Raw genomic sequence first — 21,184 nt, forward strand, 5'->3', positions numbered from 1 at the left:
AATGGCGTATATTTTCGTATCCGCAGGCTGGAACGCTAATCACTCAGGTAGAGACTCCCTTCTCTAAGAAAGGTTTCATCGAGCATTTTTTCAGTCGTGCAGTTTTTCCAGGATGACTCCGAGAACGCGCCAAGGGAGGCATTCTACCAAGAAAACAACAAACCACGCATGATTTTGCTTGATAGAAAAGGCGCTGGCGCGATAGACGCCTTCGACGACGAAATTTCACCGAATGTCAGTATCGACTCTGATTACAGTAGGCTACACGCCGTGCCGGGCGCAAACCAACAGACTTTCGACGAGGAAAAAGACGGTGAAAAGCGCAATTTCACAGAGAGAACTGACGAAGAACTGGTCGAAACGCAGATTGAAAATTGGGACGGAGGTGTGGAAGTTCACCGATCACAGAGCATGAAGTCGGGATGGTCTTCTAAGTGGAATAAGAATTGGACACAATTCAGATACCCAAGTTTAGTCACGCTTCCTGAACTTCACAATGCAAGGTTGGTGTATATAAAATTATTCGTTTCATTGTTATTTTTCTTCAGTCCGCCAGAGTTGACTTCCTACGCAGCGGGGTACGAGCGAGTAGGAGAAAGTAAATATCTAGAACAAGTCGAAGACGCTGTTCGAGTGATGGCGGAAGAGAGTGATCGAGTCGAAGGGTTTATTTATCTTGCGGATTGTTTTGACGGATTCGCTGGTGGCGTCGATAGAGTGATTGAGATGAACCAAGACGATTATCACAGACGCTCCTTGCTGTTCAGTTTTGACGAGCCGGAGCCAAAGGCAACACCCTTCTCCCTTGTCTCCAAATCACTCGCACTCCAATCACAGGCTGACCTCATCATCCCTCTTTGGTCACCACAATCAACATCTACCGACGAGCAGTGCACCGCTCTATCCTCCGTTATAAGCAACGTATGTCTCTTCAAATATATTTTGGTTAAAATTTGTCACGAAGGTTATGTACCTCCTCGAAGGGATCCACATTTCAGCAGTGCAACATCGACTGTCGCCCTTTTCAAGGCAAAAAATTGTCCAAACGATGTCCTTAAAAACCAATCAGCCGATAAGTCAGATGCTGCAAAAGAAACCAGAAGAAATTGAGAGAAATCTCCATTGGATGGATTGGAAAGCGATTGCTCCTCCTTCTTATAAACCGAAAAAGTCTTTCCAGCCGCGTTCTATTGTTAACGTTTGCTTAGGTTAGTGTTAAATGTTATGTATCTTAACGTGATAGATGTGCAAAAATGAATCCCTTCATATGAAATTAAAGGTCAAGTGTCACGATCTCAGTACAGGGACAGTATTGACAATGATTTATGCTGTTGGTACAATCGGCATTTGCGCTGCGCGGCCCAATCTGTTCTCATGCCGTCATCCTCTCAATCGATAGAGGAGGGAGCATCACTGATTTCTTTGAGAACCACGAACGCCATCCACGAATACTTAGCTTGCTTGCTTCAAAGAGTCAAGAAATTCCCCTACAAATTGAGTGGATTTGAAGGAAAGGCTTTCTTAAAAAAATATCAATGAGAAGTACACTTTTCAAAAGTTGTCTCCGTGGGATATAATCAAAAAATTTATTAAATACCACATAAGAAAGCTTTTTAAAGATGATGACTGGGCTGAAAAAGTCGAAAACCTGTCAGCATTACGTGATCAAACAAGTCCAACGGATGACTTCTCTTCAGATTCTGACTAAATGTCGACGATCAAACTTCACATGTTTTATTTCACATGAGTGCCTCTTTCTTCATATAATATGAATCATATTATACTGTTTCGTTTATCCAGTTTTGTTTAAGTGTTATTTGCGATTGTTAGAAAGTCAACCAGCTCTAGTACTCTCGCCAAGAAATTGTTTATTCTCGAGTTTTAGCTTTCCTTTAGTTCGCACTGCCTGACTGTCAGAAAATGTATTGTTTGTTTGTTTCTTCTGTATTCTCAATTTTTTCTTTTTAGATGGCTACCTTCGCCGACTTTATTCAAGCAGAAGAGGACCGCGATGGAGTGCGCCTGAGCTGGAATGTCTGGCCCGCAAGTCGCCTTGAAGCCACTCGCAACGTCATCCCTGTCGGCGCGCTGTACACACCCCTCAAGTCCAGACCTGATTTGCCTCCTATCAAATACAACCCCGTCCTCTGTCCGCGATGTTCTGCTGTTTTGAACCCTTTCTGTCAGGTAAGACACATTCCTAAGTCAAAATTGTATTGTCTTGTGTTTAATTTTAGGTCGACTATGCAGCCAAGATCTGGGCATGTAACTTCTGTTTCAACCGCAATCCCTTTCCACAATCGTACGCAGGTGCGACTGAACAGCATCGTCCTTGTGAGCTGATCCCGCACTTCACGACAATTGAGTACACTCTTCCCCAGCAGCGGCCCATTCCTGGACCTGTTTTTCTGTTTGTTGTTGATACTTGCATGCACGAGGATGAGCTGCAGAGTCTCAAGGACAACCTTATCATGTCGCTGTCCATGATACCCAAGCACGCCCTCGTTGGTTTGGTCACTTTCGGAAGAATGGTGCAAGTCCACGAGCTCGGTATTACTCTTCATAACGACTTCGGTGAAGGAACTAAATTATCTTTTTCAGGCACTGAGGGTATCTCCAAATCCTACGTTTTCCGAGGCACCAAAGATGTCGATGCGAAGAAACTCCAAGCCATGCTCCAGCTGGGCCAGCCGCAAGGTAGATATTCATCGGAGAAATATTTAATTTATTCAATAATCGTGATTATTAATTTCCCGTCTCGTAGCGTACATGCAAAACTTGCATTACTTCCAGCATCTTCCTCCAGGTTTTAACACGAATCATTTATCATGCATGCCAGTTTGGAGTGTTCATCTTGAACTCAGACAAACATTCCATTATTTTTGAAAATTTATCTTCAACTAACCACTCTATTGCAAATACAAATATCTTAACCATCTCTAGGACAAGGCAATCAGGAGCAAATGCCACCTTCTTTCCGTTTTCTGCGTCCGTTGTCGCAGTGCGAGCAGAATCTCGAAGAACTAATTGGTGAGATCCAGCGCGATCCATGGCCAGTTCCGACTGGTAAACGCGCCCTCCGTTCTCTTGGAGTAGCTCTCTCCTTGTCTGCCTCGTTGCTGGGAATTACGTACCCCAATGTCGCCGGTAGAATCATGGTTTTCACAGCTGGTCCAGCTACACAGGGCCCTGGTATGGTTATTGACGAAAACCAAGCGCAGGTCATCCGTGGCTGGCACGATATTGAAAAGGACAACTGTCCGTACATGAAGAAAGCGCAGAAATTCTACGACGCCGTTGCTGATCGTGCCGCGGTAAATGGGCATGCTATTGATCTTTGGGGTTGTGCTCTTGATCAAGTCGGTATGCATGAAATGAAGAACTGTATCGTCGGAACTGGTGGATACATGATTATGGCTGACAGGAACGGGTCTTGAACTTTTTATCTGTCCTGTAGTTAATGCGTTTCTTCTTTTAAATTTCACACAAACCCGTTCAAAGTTTCAAGTCGAGCTTATTTATTCAATCTTGGAAGAGAATCTGGGAATCTAACGAGAGTGGGCAACTCGATATGGCATTCAATGCCACTGTAGAAGTAAAAACCTCGCGAGAGGTTAAACTTTGCGGAATGATTGGTGCCGGATCCTCACTGAAGGTTAATTCTGCTTCTGTGTCTGAGAACGAGATCGGTATCGGTGGAACATGCCAGTTCCGAGTTCCAGCCTTGGACAGCAACACAACGTTGGCCATGTTTTTGGAGGTGGTCAATCAGCATAACCAGCCCATTCCGCAGGGCGGGAAGGGTGTCGTTCAATTTGTTACGCGTTACACTCACCCTTCTGGCGAAATTCGCGTTCGAGTTACTACGCTTGCTCGAGCATGGGCAGATCCTAATACTGGAACAGAATACATCCAAGCAGGGTTTGATCAAGAAGCCGCCTCCGTGCTCATGGGCCGATGGGCTACCTTTAGAGCTCTCACCGACGATGGACCAGACGTGCTGCGATGGCTGGATAGAACCCTCATTCGCCTCTGCCAGCGCTTTGGCCAGTACGCCAAAGATAACGCAGAGTCGTTCAGATTCCCAGAAACTTTCTCAATGTATCCACAATTCATGTTCCATCTTCGACGATCATCTCAGCTGCAAGTTTTCGGCCATTCTCCAGACGAATCTGCCTACTTCAGATACCAGTTGGCCATTCAGCCACTTTCTGAATGTCTGCTTATGATCCAGCCTGCTCTTTTCGCGTACTCTTTCAATGGTCCCCCAGAGCCCGTTCTTCTTGATTCAACATCCATTCAGCCAGACCGCATTCTTCTGTTAGACACCTTCTTCCAGGTCTTGATTTACCACGGAGAAACGATTCATCAATGGAAAGTGGCCAAATATCACGAGCAGCCGGAATACGCTACTTTTGCTCAATTAATGCAAGCACCTGTCGAAGATTCGCAAGAAACTCTAGCAGAACGTTTCCCCATTCCGAGATATGTTGAAACGTACCATGATCACTCACAGGTGAACGAAAATCTTGTTATATATCTTTTAAACGACTTAGGCTCGGTTCCTCCTCGCAAAAGTCAACCCCTCGACGACTCACAACAACATGGGTTGGGGAGCAGAGAGCTCTGCCCCTGTTCTCACGGACGATGTTTCCCTACAGGTCTTCATGGATCATCTTAAGAAACTAGCTGTGTCTTCTGCTAATTAGGTTCATCTATTCTGTTTTTAAATGCTATTTAATCCTTATGACTCCACGTCGCTTCAACTGTTCGCATTAGTTTACTTATTTCCAGTGCAATACGAGAAATCATCTCAACCCTAACTCATCTAAATAATGATCTCTTCAGAAGCTATGACTCAAAATGAGCGACAAAACGGAACACGATGATAGTTTTAAACGCACAGCCTCGGTAAGGAAGTCAAAACGAGTAGGTCGCCATCGAAAAGAAGACGAAAGCGGCGCAGTTTTTTACAAAAAAGCACCGCAAGATCATATCTCTGGCGCTCTCCAGTTGGGAATCACGCACTCAGTTGGCTCCCATACTGTCGACCGTGATGTTCTACTCCAGGACTTCGAAGTGATCGAAACTATCGCATTTCCAAAGGCCGGAACTACCCTGACCCCGCATCATACATTCGATGACTTCCGTTTCAAGTCCTACGCTCCACTCGCCTTTCGATACTTTCGCGATATATTCAATATTTCCACTGAAGACTTTTTGCATTCGATAGGCGCTCGAAGCCTCATCCCGATCGGCAATCCTGGCGCTTCTGGAAGCTGCTTCTGGATAACGCACGATGATGAGTTTATTGTCAAAACGGTTCAGCAAAAAGAGGCGAGCTTCCTCACAAAACTACTTCCAGCCTATTTTATGGCCGTCCATCAGAATCCCAAAACGCTCCTGCCAAAATTCTACGGTAACTTTGTTCGTGCTTCTTATCTCAAACTTTTATCAAGGCCTTTTCAATATTAACATTGGAGGACACAACATAAGAGTCTGCGTTATGAACAACTTATTGCCTCGGCGTGTGAAGATGCACCAGAAGTATGATCTGAAGGGCTCAACTTTCAAAAGGAAAGCGAGCAAGTCCGAACGCGAGAAAAAATCACCCACTTTCAAGGATCTTGATTTTGTGGATTTCCTCCCTGACGGAATCAAGCTAGAATTTGAATATTACGAAGCCCTGAAGCATACAATTCAAGCTGACACCAGGCTGTTGCACTCGTTTAAAATCATGGATTACAGGTATTATTTGATTTGGAGTCATTTTTAATCTTTTTCAACATTAGCCTCCTACTCGGAATTCACAATGAAACGCTTGAAGCTGAATCACGCGATAAGGAAGAAAAACAATCAATTGATTCAGAAGGATCAACTGTGACACTTCGTGGTTCTAAAAAACGTAATTTTGAACGAATGTTTCGAAACTTAACTGAACGTTCAGCCCGAGACCGCTCAAAACATATTTCTTTAAATCCAACGACTCTTCAAAATATTCTTGCGAAGTCAACCCGTCCAGAACGATTCCAAATCGCAGCAGATCCCTGGGGCGGCATCCCGGCTACTAATAGCAACGGGGACAAATTGAAGATCTATCTGGGAATCATCGATATTCTCCAGTGTTATAAAAGTAAGAAAAAACCCTTCCGCCTCTCTTTCTAAATAAATATTTCTACTATTTTTTACTGTTAATCCCATAACCAAGATAAAAAATAAAAAGAGAACCCCCCTTCGTATGTACCCTCTTTGTTCTTACTTGTATCTAGCCATGAAGAAGTTGGAGCATGCTTGGAAAGCTATTATCTACGATGGCAAGACAGTATCGGTTCATCGCCCTGGATTCTATAAAAAACGCTTTGAGAGTTTTTTGTTCGGCACTGTATTCAGAAACTTGCCCATGACTGAATCACTTCGCAGGTAATGCACTGGCTGGGGTCATATTTTTAACGCGTTGTCTGAATAAAGGCTGAATGAAAAGGACAAGCAGAAACTGAAGCAACGCGCCAAGTTTCCGCCCAAGACTATCGCCGAGCACGATGCCGAAGTGGCCATGGACGGGAATCTCGGGGATATACAAGCCAAACTGACTGCCGAGCTGAATGAAAATATCAACTCTATTGATAGACGAAGAACATTCAAGGGCACAAACGTGATTCTACCTTATTTCTTTTCAATTAGAAACTTTGCTTTTAGATACCTATAAAAAGAGACGACGCTGTCATCACTCCTGACGGATCCGGCGACTCCGCTGATCTCGATGCCAAAGATGTCGAAGTAACTATTGCGGAAAAAGTCGAGGAGCCGCCTACAGTCAAAGTTCTCCACTGCTCGCACGAGATGTCCACCGATTCTGGTATTTTTAGTAAGCGAACTTTCTTGTGCAAGCATGCTTTTTAGAGCAAGTTCACAAATCAACCGACCAGATTTCCGCAACGACGCATTGAAACTACGCCTTCATATATTTACAGCAATACCTCCTATATTCCATTTTCTTTTCTTCCTGCTTCCACTTCCTATGTAATTATTTTTACTAATAAATGTTCGCGCTTTTTATTCAGAATTTCCATATTCCTTATTTGTCAACTATTTCCAATAAAATATCTTCGGATCAGATTAATCGCAGTCTACTTCTCCCTGTGCTCGGCAACCTTAGCCAGGATCCCGAAAGAACTTTTATGAAAATCCGCAAAAAAAGTACGGGACTTTTTATGAGAGCTCTTTCAAGACCTTGACTCGGCTTTTCTACACAGATTGCGGAGCCCAGACTTCTCTTATTCAAAGTGTATAGATAACCGCTGTTGAACAACGTAAATGTAAGTTTAGCCCAGGGAAGAGTGAATCTTTATTTTTCTTTCGTTCAAGAATCGCATTTTCTTTTGTACCAAATGAATGAGCTGTTCGTTTTATTACTTATAATCTTCAGCAAGACTTCGCCTTACGATTTGACTGTCTTATATTCCAGTGTCATGTTAGATAAACAGAAATGATTGTTTCAAAGTAAAACTACTGCTTATATCTTCATTTTTGACAATAACAACGACAAGAACGCCTGATTAAGAATGGCCGACGACGAAAGAACGCACTGTATATGCGGTTTTACACATACGACTCGGTTGATGATTTGCTGCGACAACTGCAATGTGTGGCTACATGCGGAGTGCTACGGGCTCGACCAAAAAAAGGTTAAAGAAATCGAGAAGAAAAACCTCGACTTTTTCTGCAACGAGGTAAGACTTTTATCTGTGCTTTATTGAACAGAAAGTAAAAATGTGCCTGAAGCACGTCTTGATTTTGATTGAACATCTCTCTGATCATCAGCAGGTTATTTGGCATGAGTATTTGCTATTATGTGTCACCATGGGCAGGCGTGACTAACACGATGCGAATTTAAAGTTTTTAAGTGTCAACCGCGTACAGACTTGGACTTGGAGCGTGCGCAAGCGATTCAACGCCGGGAAGCCGCTAGGCAGGAAGAGAAAAAGGAGAAAAGACGAAGGAGACATCCGGCATCCGAGTCGTCAGAGTCGTCCGAAGAAGACGAGGAAACAGAAGGATCGGAGCGCAGATTCTCGAGGTATTTACTTTCTACACGTGCAGCGAGTGTTACTTTCAATAGGGAGGATCGTAAAGCCATGGAATACGAGAAACTCTTCGACAAGCTCAAAAAGGATGAAACTAAACGGCGGCGAAAGGAACGCCCGGAAAATGAATTAAAGGGCACCTCCGACGTCGAAGACGAGGAAAACGAAATAACAGACGAAGAAGACGAGACCCTAAAAGCTGGGAGAGGCCGAGGTCGTCGCGGGAGGCCCCCCAAAGGAGCTGGCAAGAGCAAAGAGCCAAAAGAACTTCCCACTCGCAAAACTGTCAAAGGTACAACAAAATTCCAGACTTTTTGCTAATTGTTTTCTTCAGATGTCGAGAGCATACCGACAACTAGGAAAAAACCTGGTAGACGTCCAGGCAGACGTCCAGCCCGTGCGACAAAGACCGCAGAGGTCGAGACTCCTGTGCAGCCAGAGCCCATTCCTGAAACTGAAGAACCCGAGACGGAATCCGCTGATAGGTGAAAACCAATATTTCTTTATTTGTCATAAAACTTGATTATCAGCGGATTGGAAGACGAGGAGCCGATAATAATGTCGAGGTTCATCGAGATTCCCGTCAGAGGAAATCGCTCGAGAAAGCGGAAGACGCTTGACTTCAGCTTATTTACGAGTGTTGGTGAATTTGGCAAAAACACACCGCAAAGTGATAATATTTTAGCCTGGCGAAATGGCAATAACTCGAAAACTGTTGTTAGACCTGAGTTAGTCTCTTGCCATAAAGGCGTGTTTTTAGCTGATTTTAGGACTTTCTCGACGAGGACTGAATCGCATGGTGCGCACTACAGAAAACAGTGGTGCAAGCAGCACTTCGAGGCGACGAAAAATGTCCCGCTCGTGGAGGATATTGTCAAGCAAGAGCTGCGCAAACGTAACATCGACTTGTCCACTCTAGAGGGCCTCAATAACTCTGCAAATAGCGATAAAAATGGATCACTTATGGAAACACAGTCACAAGGCGACGAAACAAGTAGTCAAGACAGTGAGCACTTGTCTATATAAAACACGCACTCCTGCTATTCCTATATCTGGTTATAGTTACTATTGTACTCTTAGGCGAATCCTCGGAGAAGCCCGTCGCACCTCCTGTCGATAAAAGCAATTCTATATCTGCTGCCGAGGCACAAGACAACGATGGGAAGAAAAAACTGTCGCTCTCTGACTATGTCAAAAGACAGCGTGAGAAAAATGCGAAAATCGCCGAAGAGCGCGCCAAAGAAGAAGCCGAGAGAAAACGACAAGAAAATAATCGACTCAACCCCGACGCAGTTTCTGCGGTCCTACACAGCGCAGTCGATGCTGCGTCCAAGGTCAGTTCTAACTTGGAAACAAGGCGAAAATGAGTAATTCTAGGGCTCGAGAGTGGCAACGGTCACTCCGGAGGATCTCGACTGGCTGGCTCGGCTAGGGATCAATCTGCAGGCCGAGAACTCGCAGGATCTGCACCAAGTAGCCACACAGCTGGCGAAAGACACCGAACAAGTTCTGAACATATTCCGCGCGGCGAACATCCTCGCTTCCCTGACTGCGAGGAGACGTCTCTCTCGCCGCACAAACACATTCGAAGATTTCTAGCTTCTCCTTTTTTTGACGACGCTAGCTTCTCCTATTTGTCTCCCAGTGAATCTTTTTCTATTCTTCGTTCAGATAAACTCTTTCCCTACTGCCATTTATTTCATTTATTGCTCTTTCTTCTTTCCTTCGAAAAAATCAAAAATAAAATTCCGAGATATTCCGTAGCAAGTGTTCATTCGCTGCTTTTAGTAATTTTGACCGTGGCGAAATGGCGTCACTGATGAACAAGCCGAAGGCCGAGCTCACTCCAGAGGAGCTTGAGGAGCGGGAGAAGCACGAATTCCAAACCGGGCCTCTTTCTGTTCTCACGGAATCCGTACGCAACAATACTCAAGTCCTAATAAACTGCCGCAACAACCGCAAACTCATGGGCCGAGTCAAGGTAAAAATTTTTTCGTTTCTTTTTTCAACCTTTCTCCCAGGCTTTTGACCGTCACTGCAACATGGTGCTCGAAAATGTGAAGGAGATGTGGGTCGAGCGACCAAAGACGTCCAAGGGAAAAGGTTACTATCGCTTCCGCCATTCTTATTGTTGATTCTCTTTCAGGCGGGCAACCTGTCAATCGAGACCGATTCATTTCAAAGATGTTCCTTCGCGGAGACTCGGTCATCATCGTCTTGAAAAATCCGCTCGAAGCTGCCAAGTAAACTCGCTCTCTAGCAAAGAAAATACTCCTGGTTATTACAGTCTGCTTTCTCAACATTTATCCTGAGTTTTGCGTTAAAGAATAAACGTTCCAACGCGGGGTTGGTAGAGCCGAAAATGATTAAAGAGAATGAAATTTTGAGAATGAACAATCTTTTATAGTCAAATTTGTACAATCTAGTGTTACTTATGCAGGAATTCAGGCTAACTTATCGTTGAATAAGTATAGATTATATTATTGCAGATGCTTATCAATTCCTTGGGCAATCTATATAGTGTGTTGACTAATTAAAACATTTTTTTATTAAAAAAGTGAACATAAAAGCACAGATAAAGTGAGGACAGAGATTACCATTGTCGTCTTTTTATGATTGGTTTTATTGGAAATTTAGGAAAACGAACTAAATAAACATGAAAACATTTGTGATGCGGGTTTTTCTGTATTTGCCGTTAAATGTCTATTATGAAGGAGGTGCAGCCAGTTCCTCCTCTCGCCGATTTATTTTTGTTCTGGGCTTCGTGCCCAAAAGTGCTTTATGAATGGCGCTTGAGGCTACTAAGTAGATGCTTGATCCAGAAAGACAAAATCAAATTTGAGCAAACGATACTCAAGCTAAAATTTTTTCAATAATTCTTGTTTTATGACGCTCAGCGAGCGACTAGCAAGAATTTATCTGGGAAGGAAACTCAGCGGGAAATGTTCTGAAATTAACGAAAACGAAAATCGAGAGTTTTTATAAAGAATGTTTTTGAAGAGCTTCATCGAAAAAGGAAAAAATGAGTAGCAGGGAGAAGTCCACGCCGATTCAGACGCCGACAATTTACTCGGAAATAGACGATGAAAAGTCAGACTCTGTTTTGATGTCGTCGCAGTCAGAAGCTTCTTCGGTCCGTTCAGGTGCTATAAATGTATTATCTTCCGCTTTCTAAAAGAGAGAAGTGACTCCGAAAACTTCGCTGGATCAGTCGCTTAGGACTATTCCTCAGGACTCCTTCGTGACGGACGGGAGAAGCAGGACAAAGTGGGACAAGAAAAATGAAAACGAAAACCTTTTGAAGAACGACGCATCGAACGCTACGACATCCGCTCTTGCTAATCTGGGCGAGTCGTTGTCCTCTTTTGCAACTCGAGTATTTTTGCAGATGTCACCATCAGAATAGGATCAAGCTTTAAACGCTTAATAAATTTCCCGCAGGAAATTTTCATTCCTATCTGATTTTCGAGCTTGAATTCAGGCTCACAGACGTTCGATGCACACCGGTAATTTTACGGTTAATTTTACTCCTTTCAGTTCTGATTATTTTTCAAGGATTGTTCTTGCCTCGCAAAGCTCAACATTTCGTAACATGCCATGTTTTCGATTCATAATCCATCATATATGTTGATATGCAAATCGAAAACAACTTACAGCTTATCGAACGTCCTCTCAATAAACGTGGCAAAATCGACATAGACATGGAGGTGTCTTCACATGACGCGGCAAAAGGTGAATCCCTTTCGAATTTAGAAAATAACAGAATTTGCGAAGAATTCCCTAATCTGCTCAAGTACATGTACGGAGGAGGGCTCACGTTGAATCGCAGCAGTGCTCCCGGACTATTGGGATCAGGCTAGAAAATATTCTTGAAAAAGAAAGAGAATTTAATCGTCACGAAAAAAGTATTGATACAGCCTCTGAAAAGACACTTGCCGTCAAACTCGATATTACTTCAATCAAATCACTTTGCGACAGGTTAATACTGGACCTCATTGAAGATGCAGATTTGAACGATGCTCTCAAGGTGATATAAATGTCGTTAAATTAGTTCTATCAAGAACTTAGTGGCTTGAGTTCTCCGCAAAAAACGGCCTCGATGATCTTGCCATTAAATGTGTCGACGGAGTTATTGCCGACTTTTGTCAAGATATGATGTCTTCTTCTGGAACTGATAAGCTTTCAAAACAGGCGATGGTTCAATTGCTCAGATCGTCTACTCTTCTTGTTCCCTCTGAGTGGTTCGTTTTTCAGGAAAATTTGAAAAAGAGACTAATTTTTATTCTTCTTTTGAAAGTTTCAAAACCCTACGTAGATGACTGAAAAATGGCTCTTAGAACAAGAGAAAACTTCCGACGACATTCTTTCAAAAAGGAATCAAACACTTTAAAAACTCGATTCGGGGACAACGAAAGATTCCATTGAATAGCTATTGACGATGTTCTTGATCAGATTCGTTTCTATCAAATGTCTGGCAAAGAGCTGCTTCAAGTTGAAGAATCGGTACTCGGCAGTCGCTATTCGACAACCGTCCAAGTGTACCTAAACCAAGCATATCGCTACCAGATAATTGCCTCGGCCCGACCTCCAGACAGCTGTCCGACCTGCCAACCACGTGACTACACAGGCTCTTGCGTTTATGAATTATTTTATATCTTATGTAAAGTACTAGAAGCAGTCTAGACGTTTTGGACATTTGCGAGCCTAAACAGACACTTGCACTCAATTATTCTACCACCCCCGTTCAAGGGCAAAGAAATGGATTTCATCAGATGCAAAACTAGTTCAATCAACTTTTCCATTTCTTATTGAAAGCGGCAGAATCAGTCCAGAGCAGTTGCGGGAAATGGGAAGTTACACCAAGAAAATATTATGACACTCTCAACGTAGTTGTGGTCTTGAAATCCAGGTCTGGTTCTGACACTTTTCCGATTTTTCGCACAGAAAGCAGAATTCCTGAAATCACAAAATAGTGGCGAACCAAACATTTGAATCGGATGGGATGCACGCGTTTGGATATCTATTGTTATTTTCGATAGAGTGGGACGCCCTGCAATGCGACTCAGGCCGGTCCTTTCTAATAAAAAAAAGCTAAGAGTCAAATTCTTCGGGCTCAGCCGTAAACAACTTTTCTTTGTGATATACGATAGGACCCTAAAAATAAAGGCGCCGCCCGTTTCAAATTCGAGATCCTCTGCGTAGTATGTCGGTGAGTAGAAAGGAATAAAAGCAACTTATTGGAGTGAACGTGTTCTTCAGACAACTCTCGACGCGGAGCTTTTCGCCATCGACAACATTTTAAATCAGGATGATTATCAAGCGGCAATCACGCATACTGGCTCCAACGGACTGCAAATTGGGATGATACTTCGCATAGAACCCCTTTCCTTTGAAGGAACGGGCCGTGAAGTTTTCGTCTAGTAGATTATACTCGATCTTATCAGTTACTTTGATAATCAGCCCGTCCAAAGAACCGAGCTAAAATTATTCGATATCTGCCAATTAATAAATTCATTTTTACTTTCCGACGTCTGGTATTGGCAGTGTTCTCAATAGCCAGCACATATTATCGATACAGTTTTAAACTAATTAAAACGGACTCCGCTTTACCCTTGAAAAGACTCAGCATAATTCAAAGCGAGCTAATATATCCTGCTGATTTCTTCCACCGGTCTTTCTTTGCTCAGCCACCATTATCAGGTTTACATTTGAATTAGAGCCGCCTCTATCTATGCTGTGTCGCAGATTAAGCAAGTGACAAGTGCAGGTTTAGAGGCAATGTGTGCTCATATTCTGTGTTTACTGATCGTGAATCGCGCGCCTTAAAATATTTTGCTCTAGTGGTTCGCTGCAGCTTTAGAGATAGAATAATGTAATCGACAGTTTAAAAGCCTTTCTGTGAATGAGCGCAGTTATTGGGAAAAGGGCAATTTGCTGGTCTTTTACGCCATCTAGAGACGTTTCACACTCAAAGAATTCTTTCACACTTATCTTTTCTGTCGTCTGAGACTTGAGAGGTTAAAATGGAGACAGGTATTTACCAGAAAATAGAAGATAATCGAGTACTTTTTATGTCGAAAATTATTCTCAAAGTATGGTTTGTGTCCCTTGGGCACATAGCCGACATAATATATCATTAATAGAATTGAGTTTGCGATCATTATCAATATCCAAACTCTCTTTTTATACTTTTTAATTTAGAGAATCCGAAAAGTTTTCGTTTTATGATTGTCACAGGAAAAGTTTTATCTTTGAATCTTCACTTGCTGATTACTAAGAAAGAACTTGAGCAAGAAATCACACTCCTTGTGATTGGAATTATTATCAACCTGTCTATTCTGGATTTTCTCTTCGGCATAACAGGCAGGATACGATTGCACTTGAATAGACGAGCATTCAGTTGGATAAAGAAATCGTGAAAAGAACTTTCTCGGAAGCGGTTAAAAGCAGATCCAATTCGCAACGAAAGTCACGTGATATTATTTTTGAAGAATTTGGCTGTGGCCGACTCGCTCTTTATCATTGCGATGTTGTTTAGGAATGGGTGAAAATTGAGAAAAAATTGTTATTACCGGAGCTTTTTCACTCATTCCTAGAACGTTCAAAAGTTGGAGTTTAGGCGTTACGTTTTGCAAAGCAATTACTAGCATCGATGTAGGCTGGTGTTCTCCATATCAATACAAAATATAGAAAACGTGGGAAAACGCACGAAAGCCTTTCAAACGATATCGATATTTTTCGTTGGAATAATCGCTACTGACCGGTTGGTGCGCACGACAAGGCTGCTCCCTATGAACACGCCGTTCATCTACAGAATGCGGAGAATTGTCGCAGGCTTTGTTTGGTTACTGTTGCTCTGTGGCAAAGTGTTTCAAACTTTTTACAATTGGTAGTATTGAGTATGAGTTGAAACGCGCGAAGTTCTTCCTTCATTTGGCAAATCACTGATGTTCGCGAAGACCGCGAGGGCCAGTTGGCTGGAACTGATGTGAATAAAACAGGTCTGCACTGCGGACTATATTTCGACATGTGGGCCAACGCGACTGAAAGATATGAGCAGTTTCAAGCGAGTGGAATAAATGATACGAAGGAACAAATTGTCCGTGAGATTGAGCAAGAAGGAAGACGTAAATTTATGTGGACAATGCTCATTGTTGGCTTGATTGAAAGAAGTTCGCAATATTCTCAAAATATCTGCTAGGAATTCCCGTTTTTTTTTTCAAATTGAGAGCTCCTAAAAGGGCCGGGACTGTGGTTCACGATTTGTTACACAAAAATTGGATACGATATTCGCCGCCACTCTTTGAAGAGTACTCGCACTTCAACTCATAAACTGGTCAACAACACTATTCAGGTGTCTTCTTCGATAATGCTTTATAGATATTAATTTGGTAGAACATGACAACAATTGTCGCTGCGTTTTTATTCACGTGGACTCCTTTCTATACGATCCGGTTAGGTCAGAGTGACAAAAACCAAAATGAATTTACTATTTATAAGTATACCATGCATGATATATTCCGCGTAATTGTAAAACTCTGTCTCAGCGTATGAGTACGATCAGCACAGCATCGATGGGCCCTTAGAGATCATCTACGAAGCTGCCTTTAAGATAACGTGAGTCACAAGCTTCAATCATATTCGTCAATGAAAAATTCATAGGGAGCTTCTTGCGGCAACGAATATGATTGTTATAAATCCAGTACTGTCGTTAGTGAATGACTCCAGATTGCGCGAAAAATTTCTGCATAGACACAAAAGTACCTATGGCAAGGTTGAATCTCATATTTCATTTTCCTCTGTTATTAACGTGCAAAACCTCCACAGAACTGTAAAGAAGATTTTCGTCAGAAATGGCACTGTAAGTTCTGTAGACATTTAGCGCTCTGTTTTTTGACTGTTGCTTTGATCAAAGTTGAGCTCTCTTTAAGAAGGGCTCATTTTAATGACTGCATACCGGAAAGATATCATTAGTTAGCCCTGATTAGACTGTGAACACGATTGATGACTCGCTACACGGATCGCCAGATAATGTACGCTCTGAAGTGACAAACAATACACTTTTATCGGAACCCACGCCCCAAGAAGTCTCGACCAAGCTCATTCTCGTTCCAAAATAATCTACAATGCTACATCTTTGCGATACTGGGCGCGGCAGATGCGCCAACTGAGTCAGTGACTTTGTTCTGCCATTTGTCGAGACTTTCTTCAAAATAAAACTACACATAGTTTAGGATCTGTTTTCTCGTTGCAGCTTCTCCCGATCACTCAAAGATTAAGACATTGATCGATCATCTGCAGCGGAGGTGGAGCTTCGCTCCGAGGGCATGTCAGCAATGTCTCTAGAATTAAGCAATTACAGTCGTATAATGGGTAGTAACAGTGCGTTTGTCGTGACTTGGACGATTAAAAATGTGTAAAGAGTCTTCTCTGAGTTGTTTCATGCAAAGCAATGCTGTTTTGGCCGGTGAAGACGATCAAGACCATGTTCGTGTTTATCTGCTGTCTGTGAGTCGAGGCGAAATATGGTGTCCCCTCGACTCCACCAAAAGCCACTTACTCGTGGACCGGCACACTTGACTCTTTAATTTTTAAGTTTTTAATAATTACGCTCGAAATTCCACAATTATTTTAAACAAGAGACTTTTGAATCCACAATGAACGGGAACGAGGGTGGACATTACAGATCCTTGTCGGCTTTTGTGGGATTAGAGAACCACCTCCAGTCATTTGACATGGTAAGAGAAAGTTGGAATGCGCACAAGATTAAAATGATTCGAGACACCGATGAGTACTTTCTTTCAAAACCTGGGCGATCGAACTTGGGGAGCAAATACATTGGGCAATGTTGGCGGCGGCAATTCAGCTGTGCTCGGCGGCACGTCTGTCTCACATGCTCCTTCTTCTTTCAGCGAGGCACATAGTCCCTTAGGATCAACGGGAGGCTTTTCTATGGACGACTTCAGTAGCCACTTTGGTCAAGATGGATCTCTGCCTGCAAGTGTGACTCTGAGCCCACAGTTCAAAACAAGGGTAAACCAGATTCTCACTCAAGTTGGGCTAAACGAGCAAATGCTGAAAACAAAACCTGTCAAGGAACTGAACAACGTCTTGCGAAATTGCCCGTGAGTTTTTATTTTTTGTTCTATTTCGAGAGGAAGATAACCTCTTTGACCTAGATATTTGGGCAAGAACGAAATTAAACTTATAAAAGCACGTCGTCGAACTCTAAAGAATCGAGGATACGCGTACAACTGCAGGATAAAAGTAAGTTAAATTGAAAAAATGAGACTCAAGCGAGGTCGTAGAGAAACGTGGAGCAGCGAAAACGGCAAAGCCGTCTTCAAATTATCGAAAGTGAAAACGAAGAATTAAGAAATCGAGTGATGGACCTAGAGGAAGCGCTTGAAATTGATAATATCGGCAGTAAACAAATAGAAAAAAGTTCTTAATTATCAAACGAAAAAAAGGAGAAGCTGAAAGTCGAGCAATGCCGTAAGTGCTGCTCAACATAAATCAAGCTGCCCGCCTTTCAATTGCAAATTTCGAAATGCAGGATCACGTGCACACCACCACGCGACCGACACACACAGCCGCTTCGACACTCATGCTTGCAACTTTTCTAGTAACCGCAAAACAAGGTTCTATGTTTTCGCATCTAGCAGGAAGTATTCTGAAACTTGCGAAAACGAATTTACTGCGCTTCTCATGTTCTTTTTACTTACAACTCTAACTCAATGAATAACCAGACTCACTCTATCACTAGAATAACACTGATAAAGACAGCGGGAAAAAACTTGATTTGTCAAAGATGAAAATGAATATAAAAAATATCTTCTGGTGAAAATAAACTTTTGATGAAGTTTATTTATGTTGAAAAATAAATCAGCTTTGATAACAACGAAGAAAACGACGAAATAATAAGTTCTGATAAGCTCATAAGACGTTTTTATATGAATTGAATGACTTTATTTGCTAGCTTGCTGTTTTTCTCATTCCTAAGAAGTTATCAGTATGCTGCTGAATCACGACAATTAAAATTGTCTTCTCATTATTTTCTTGATGTGTTGAGGGCGCGAGGGAGCCCAGCGCAAATGACGCTTTCAAACTCATCAAAAAAGACGAAGACGAGAATCAAACTCCAGCTGATTCCTACTAGGAACAAAGTCATACAAGATATTCGGAACTAGCATAGAAGCTAAAGACGCTTATTTTTTCTGTAAACTAAGTGGAGAAGATGGACTTCAGAGAAAAAGTAAAAAACGTCATCAATAAGTCGCGACTCATAAAAGCATTTTCCACGAGACTGAAGACACAAGAGGAAACACGAAAACATCCGCTCACTCGCTCACAATCCGGTGAGTTTAGGAACCTTAACTTGAAATGAATCATGAAAAATCTGTACTTTCAAATAATTCTGGTATAGTATTTGGGAGAACCAGTGACAAAATATTTTGGTTCCTACCTAATGATGAATGAAAATGGCATTCTCGGGACCAAATCCTGACCTCCTTGTTTCTTGTGCTTATCTGAAAGCCCATGATCTAAGGAGTCGAATGGTATATAACTTAGGGTCTTAGTCATAGATAATGACGTCATTTTGGTCGAAATAAGGGCCTTATGGGGGAAACCTATGTAGTGCCATAACTTTTTATTGGACTTATTAGTTACGTTGATTTTGGGCTCATTCGATAGAGGAACTCAAGATCTAGGTCGGGAGCTATAAACCATGGTTAACCGACCGGTTTCAAAATTTTGACCACGTGGTTTACCGGGTGGTTGACCGCGATTTTCCCCTCCCGACCTAGATCTCGAGCTGCTCTTTCTAATGAGCCCAAGATAAATATACTTTTATAAGCTCATTTAAAAATTAGAGCACTACATAGGTTTTGACCAAAATAGGTAGCCCTATGACGTCATAGTTGATGACTAACACCCCTTACCTATACCATTCGACTCCCCAGATCACGGGCTTTAAAATAAGCACAAGAAACATGAGGGTCAGGTTTTGGTCCCGAGAATGTCATTTTCATTAATCTAATGTTTGAGAGGAGGCTTTTGTTATACCGTGTTAGTATGTTATATAAGCTTCAGTATGCTTCAAATTTTAAACAATTAAACGTAGGATAAGACGAAAAACAGGTCCACTTGAAGAGGCTTACGCTGAATTTCGTATCTAACCTATTTTCTGCAATTGATAACGATTGCATCGGGCGATAAGAACATGTCCTTTTTGACAGGCCTCGTGTCCACGAATAGATGATCTCGAGAGGGAAACTATTCTTCGCAGTGTCCAGCTATTTATCTCGACTTTGAAGAACGGGCGTTTTTGATTGAGTACCACTACTTGGCCTTCGCCTTGGAGCCTCCGTCAAGTGGTCGGCCTCAGAATTTAGCGATGAAACACATTTCTTTTCGAGTAAATGATTAATTAAGCACGTCTGAGCTCGGAAAGGCTTCCACGAAGACATCGTCCAGGTTTAAACCTGCCAAGCACTGAATCTAACGACTTTCAAAGAGCAGTCACTGCTATCCACTTAGGAAATGGGCTACTGAACGTTCTTCAAAAACACAACTAAAAACTTCTCCCTTAGTACCCTTAATAGGATCCGTTGTCCAGCTCAGACGCGTTTTGCAGGTAAGTCTAGCTGCTAGACTCTAGCATCATCTACGAATATATTATTAGATGAAGTGAATCTTTAAAACCATCCATAGTATAACGAACTCTCCGATAAAACCCATCGCTTCGCTATAAATGGTTATGACGAACTCGGGAGAACATTGGCCATTCATTTTGCCCAGAAATGTCCACGGTAATTCAGGAAAAACGTCAATAAGTGACAATCCTTCATATTAACATATTTATATTGATGCTGACTGTCAACTAGGAAAAATGCACTGCAAATGATAGAAGTGCTCTCGGAATTCAGCGTCGACTTTGACTTGGGCACGAAGTCGGAAGGAGTCACGGTAAACCACTCTCGAAAACAAGTTGATGAGTTTTAGCCGCTCATGCTCGCTGCACAGCGCTTCGACCTCGACGTCTTTATTCCTGCAATTTTGGCAGCAGGAGCCGATCCAACTATCTGCGACTACAACGTACGTAGAACAAACATGACCAACTCTGAATAACAACTTTGATTTTCAGGGAGAGACAGTTCTGCATTGGTTAGAAGCCGGGGGAATCGAAGACGAGCAGGAACAGTTCGAGAAAAAGAGGAGTTCAATTCGTCGAGTGCTAATAAATTCCGGCGCAAAACCGACGACAAAAAATTCCAAAGGCATCACTTCTGGAGATATAAGAGCCAAATGGCCTAAGCGTCCAGTTCTCTACGACTTCAGCTGTGACGAACAAAGTGATGAAGGTTCATCGTCAAAGGTCTAGCTCTCGTCACACGTTTTTTAGAGGACTACATCGGCACACTCAAACGGAGGAAGAATCATTCTGAAACAGGGTCAACGGGTGTTCCCGGTCCATCCCTGCTCGGCCAACAAAGCGAGCAACAATTCCACGGAGTAATATATGACGAGCTCGATTATTACATGACGCGGTTACAAGAAGAAATCGGCCTTTTTTGACACTCAATTTGCGCCCTATTTCCTTTCAAACAAACATGAGCACTACAAAAAGTGATAAGCAGTTTTTGGCCCTCGTGATTTTAATGAAAATAAAGTGAACTTTGCCACATAATACCTTGGTAGATGAAGTGATCCTGGATAGTATTACTAATACTGAATAAGTCAAGCTTAGTCTGGAACTGGATCGAGGATAGAAAGTTACCGTTCATATTTGTGAGATAGACTACGAAGTCCTTTTCGGGATAGCCTACCCAGATTTTCCTTCATAGAAGTTCCAGGAGAGATAGATTAAGGACTTTTCAGCTGACAACTTGGGAGAGCAGTGTTCCGCTCTGTCAGATGCTAAAGGTAGAATGGTTGTCTCTAATTGCTTCGACGAGATCGCCGATCGAAACTAAAAAGTTTTTAGTAAAAACGGTTACCCGAAGAAAAGTTACACTTCTCGAGTCTTGCTAGAGTTATTTTTTTTTGGAAAAGTTGGCTCTATCGTGGGTTCCAGCGAAGATGATAAAGGCGAGATC

At 42.4% G+C, this 21,184-nt stretch overlaps 7 protein-coding genes and 1 pseudogene across 9 annotated transcripts in view; all 8 read left to right on the plus strand.

Annotated features, from left to right (window-relative positions):
• On the plus strand, positions 1-1,539 carry LOC145708967 (uncharacterized). Its single transcript, XM_081786660.1, has 5 exons — positions 1-47; positions 95-503; positions 549-921; positions 965-1,208; positions 1,280-1,539. The coding sequence occupies exons 1-5, from the start codon at positions 2-4 to the stop codon at positions 1,537-1,539; spliced, it is 1,332 nt and encodes a 443-aa protein (XP_081642786.1). The 5' UTR covers position 1.
• The window catches only part of LOC145706810 (protein transport protein Sec23A-like), a 28,901-nt gene extending 24,093 nt beyond the window's left edge, over positions 1-4,808 (plus strand). The window contains exons 2-7 of the mRNA XM_081784257.1: positions 1,969-2,187; positions 2,238-2,550; positions 2,602-2,697; positions 2,944-3,430; positions 3,502-4,516; positions 4,557-4,808. Of these exons, the coding sequence (XP_081640383.1) occupies positions 1,969-2,187; positions 2,238-2,550; positions 2,602-2,697; positions 2,944-3,430; positions 3,502-4,516; positions 4,557-4,709 (2,283 nt within the window). The 3' untranslated portion in view covers positions 4,710-4,808. The remainder of the gene's footprint in view (positions 1-1,968; positions 2,188-2,237; positions 2,551-2,601; positions 2,698-2,943; positions 3,431-3,501; positions 4,517-4,556) is intronic.
• Positions 4,809-4,851: 43 nt separating this feature from the next.
• On the plus strand, positions 4,852-7,531 carry LOC145706563 (phosphatidylinositol 4-phosphate 5-kinase type-1 alpha-like). The gene is made up of 8 exons (XM_081783982.1): positions 4,852-5,419; positions 5,460-5,748; positions 5,793-5,905; positions 5,948-6,133; positions 6,270-6,420; positions 6,469-6,652; positions 6,697-6,856; positions 6,901-7,531. Exons 1-8 carry the CDS (start codon positions 4,864-4,866, stop codon positions 6,945-6,947), a joined length of 1,686 nt encoding a protein of 561 aa, XP_081640108.1. The 5' UTR covers positions 4,852-4,863; the 3' UTR covers positions 6,948-7,531.
• Positions 7,532-7,551: 20 nt separating this feature from the next.
• On the plus strand, positions 7,552-9,847 carry LOC145706564 (uncharacterized). 2 transcript variants are annotated; one of them, XM_081783983.1, is made up of 8 exons: positions 7,552-7,730; positions 7,905-8,077; positions 8,120-8,376; positions 8,419-8,569; positions 8,615-8,812; positions 8,855-9,090; positions 9,165-9,418; positions 9,462-9,847. In XM_081783983.1, exons 1-8 carry the CDS (start codon positions 7,563-7,565, stop codon positions 9,681-9,683), a joined length of 1,659 nt encoding a protein of 552 aa, XP_081640109.1. In that variant the 5' UTR covers positions 7,552-7,562; the 3' UTR covers positions 9,684-9,847. The 2 variants fall into 2 exon arrangements, with proteins under 2 accessions (XP_081640109.1, XP_081640110.1); XM_081783984.1 differs by having other exon boundaries at positions 8,419-8,564; positions 8,625-8,812.
• Positions 9,848-9,891: 44 nt separating this feature from the next.
• LOC145708968 (small nuclear ribonucleoprotein Sm D2-like) lies at positions 9,892-10,331 on the plus strand. Its single transcript, XM_081786661.1, has 3 exons — positions 9,892-10,065; positions 10,106-10,187; positions 10,231-10,331. Exons 1-3 carry the CDS (start codon positions 9,892-9,894, stop codon positions 10,329-10,331), a joined length of 357 nt encoding a protein of 118 aa, XP_081642787.1.
• A 1,385-nt stretch (positions 10,332-11,716) lies between these two features.
• Positions 11,717-13,576, plus strand: LOC145708969 (uncharacterized; annotated as a pseudogene). Its single transcript, XR_014134868.1, has 8 exons — positions 11,717-11,816; positions 11,879-12,111; positions 12,153-12,380; positions 12,459-12,711; positions 12,797-12,834; positions 12,869-13,150; positions 13,251-13,293; positions 13,344-13,576. The product of XR_014134868.1 is annotated as an uncharacterized LOC145708969 (transcript).
• Positions 13,577-16,645: 3,069 nt separating this feature from the next.
• Positions 16,646-17,536, plus strand: LOC145708970 (uncharacterized). The gene is made up of 4 exons (XM_081786662.1): positions 16,646-16,822; positions 16,866-17,209; positions 17,264-17,351; positions 17,393-17,536. The coding sequence occupies exons 1-4, from the start codon at positions 16,742-16,744 to the stop codon at positions 17,534-17,536; spliced, it is 657 nt and encodes a 218-aa protein (XP_081642788.1). The 5' UTR covers positions 16,646-16,741.
• Positions 17,537-18,141: 605 nt separating this feature from the next.
• LOC145707564 (uncharacterized) lies at positions 18,142-20,763 on the plus strand. The gene is made up of 8 exons (XM_081785115.1): positions 18,142-18,442; positions 19,521-19,622; positions 19,688-19,722; positions 19,800-19,897; positions 19,973-20,054; positions 20,091-20,183; positions 20,233-20,449; positions 20,491-20,763. The coding sequence occupies exons 1-8, from the start codon at positions 18,322-18,324 to the stop codon at positions 20,661-20,663; spliced, it is 921 nt and encodes a 306-aa protein (XP_081641241.1). The 5' UTR covers positions 18,142-18,321; the 3' UTR covers positions 20,664-20,763.
• Positions 20,764-21,184: the final 421 nt, after the last annotated feature.

This window comes from Oikopleura dioica, chromosome XSR (genome assembly GCF_907165135.1).
Source record: "Oikopleura dioica chromosome XSR, OKI2018_I68_1.0, whole genome shotgun sequence".
NCBI lineage: Eukaryota > Metazoa > Chordata > Appendicularia > Copelata > Oikopleuridae > Oikopleura > Oikopleura dioica.

Coding starts and splice junctions, on each gene's coding strand:
- LOC145707564 (XM_081785115.1), top strand. CDS start 18,322: ATGGACTTCAGAGAAAAAGTAAAAAACGTCATCAATAAGTCGCGACTC. Junction 18,443..19,520: donor GCTCACTCGCTCACAATCCG/GTGAGTTTAGGA, acceptor TGATTAATTAAG/CACGTCTGAGCTCGGAAAGG. Junction 20,184..20,232: donor CAACTATCTGCGACTACAAC/GTACGTAGAACA, acceptor TTTGATTTTCAG/GGAGAGACAGTTCTGCATTG.
- LOC145708970 (XM_081786662.1), top strand. CDS start 16,742: ATGAACGGGAACGAGGGTGGACATTACAGATCCTTGTCGGCTTTTGTG. Junction 17,210..17,263: donor AACGTCTTGCGAAATTGCCC/GTGAGTTTTTAT, acceptor TCTTTGACCTAG/ATATTTGGGCAAGAACGAAA. Junction 17,352..17,392: donor CGTACAACTGCAGGATAAAA/GTAAGTTAAATT, acceptor GCGAGGTCGTAG/AGAAACGTGGAGCAGCGAAA.
- LOC145706563 (XM_081783982.1), top strand. CDS start 4,864: ATGAGCGACAAAACGGAACACGATGATAGTTTTAAACGCACAGCCTCG. Junction 5,749..5,792: donor TTTAAAATCATGGATTACAG/GTATTATTTGAT, acceptor TTTCAACATTAG/CCTCCTACTCGGAATTCACA. Junction 5,906..5,947: donor ACTTCGTGGTTCTAAAAAAC/GTAATTTTGAAC, acceptor CTGAACGTTCAG/CCCGAGACCGCTCAAAACAT.
- LOC145708967 (XM_081786660.1), top strand. CDS start 2: ATGGCGTATATTTTCGTATCCGCAGGCTGGAACGCTAATCACTCAG. Junction 504..548: donor CCTGAACTTCACAATGCAAG/GTTGGTGTATAT, acceptor ATTTTTCTTCAG/TCCGCCAGAGTTGACTTCCT. Junction 1,209..1,279: donor TATTGTTAACGTTTGCTTAG/GTTAGTGTTAAA, acceptor ATGAAATTAAAG/GTCAAGTGTCACGATCTCAG.
- LOC145706564 (XM_081783983.1), top strand. CDS start 7,563: ATGGCCGACGACGAAAGAACGCACTGTATATGCGGTTTTACACATACG. Junction 8,570..8,614: donor GAGACGGAATCCGCTGATAG/GTGAAAACCAAT, acceptor CTTGATTATCAG/CGGATTGGAAGACGAGGAGC. Junction 9,419..9,461: donor CAGTCGATGCTGCGTCCAAG/GTCAGTTCTAAC, acceptor GAGTAATTCTAG/GGCTCGAGAGTGGCAACGGT.
- LOC145708968 (XM_081786661.1), top strand. CDS start 9,892: ATGGCGTCACTGATGAACAAGCCGAAGGCCGAGCTCACTCCAGAGGAG. Junction 10,066..10,105: donor AACTCATGGGCCGAGTCAAG/GTAAAAATTTTT, acceptor CCTTTCTCCCAG/GCTTTTGACCGTCACTGCAA. Junction 10,188..10,230: donor AAAGACGTCCAAGGGAAAAG/GTTACTATCGCT, acceptor ATTCTCTTTCAG/GCGGGCAACCTGTCAATCGA.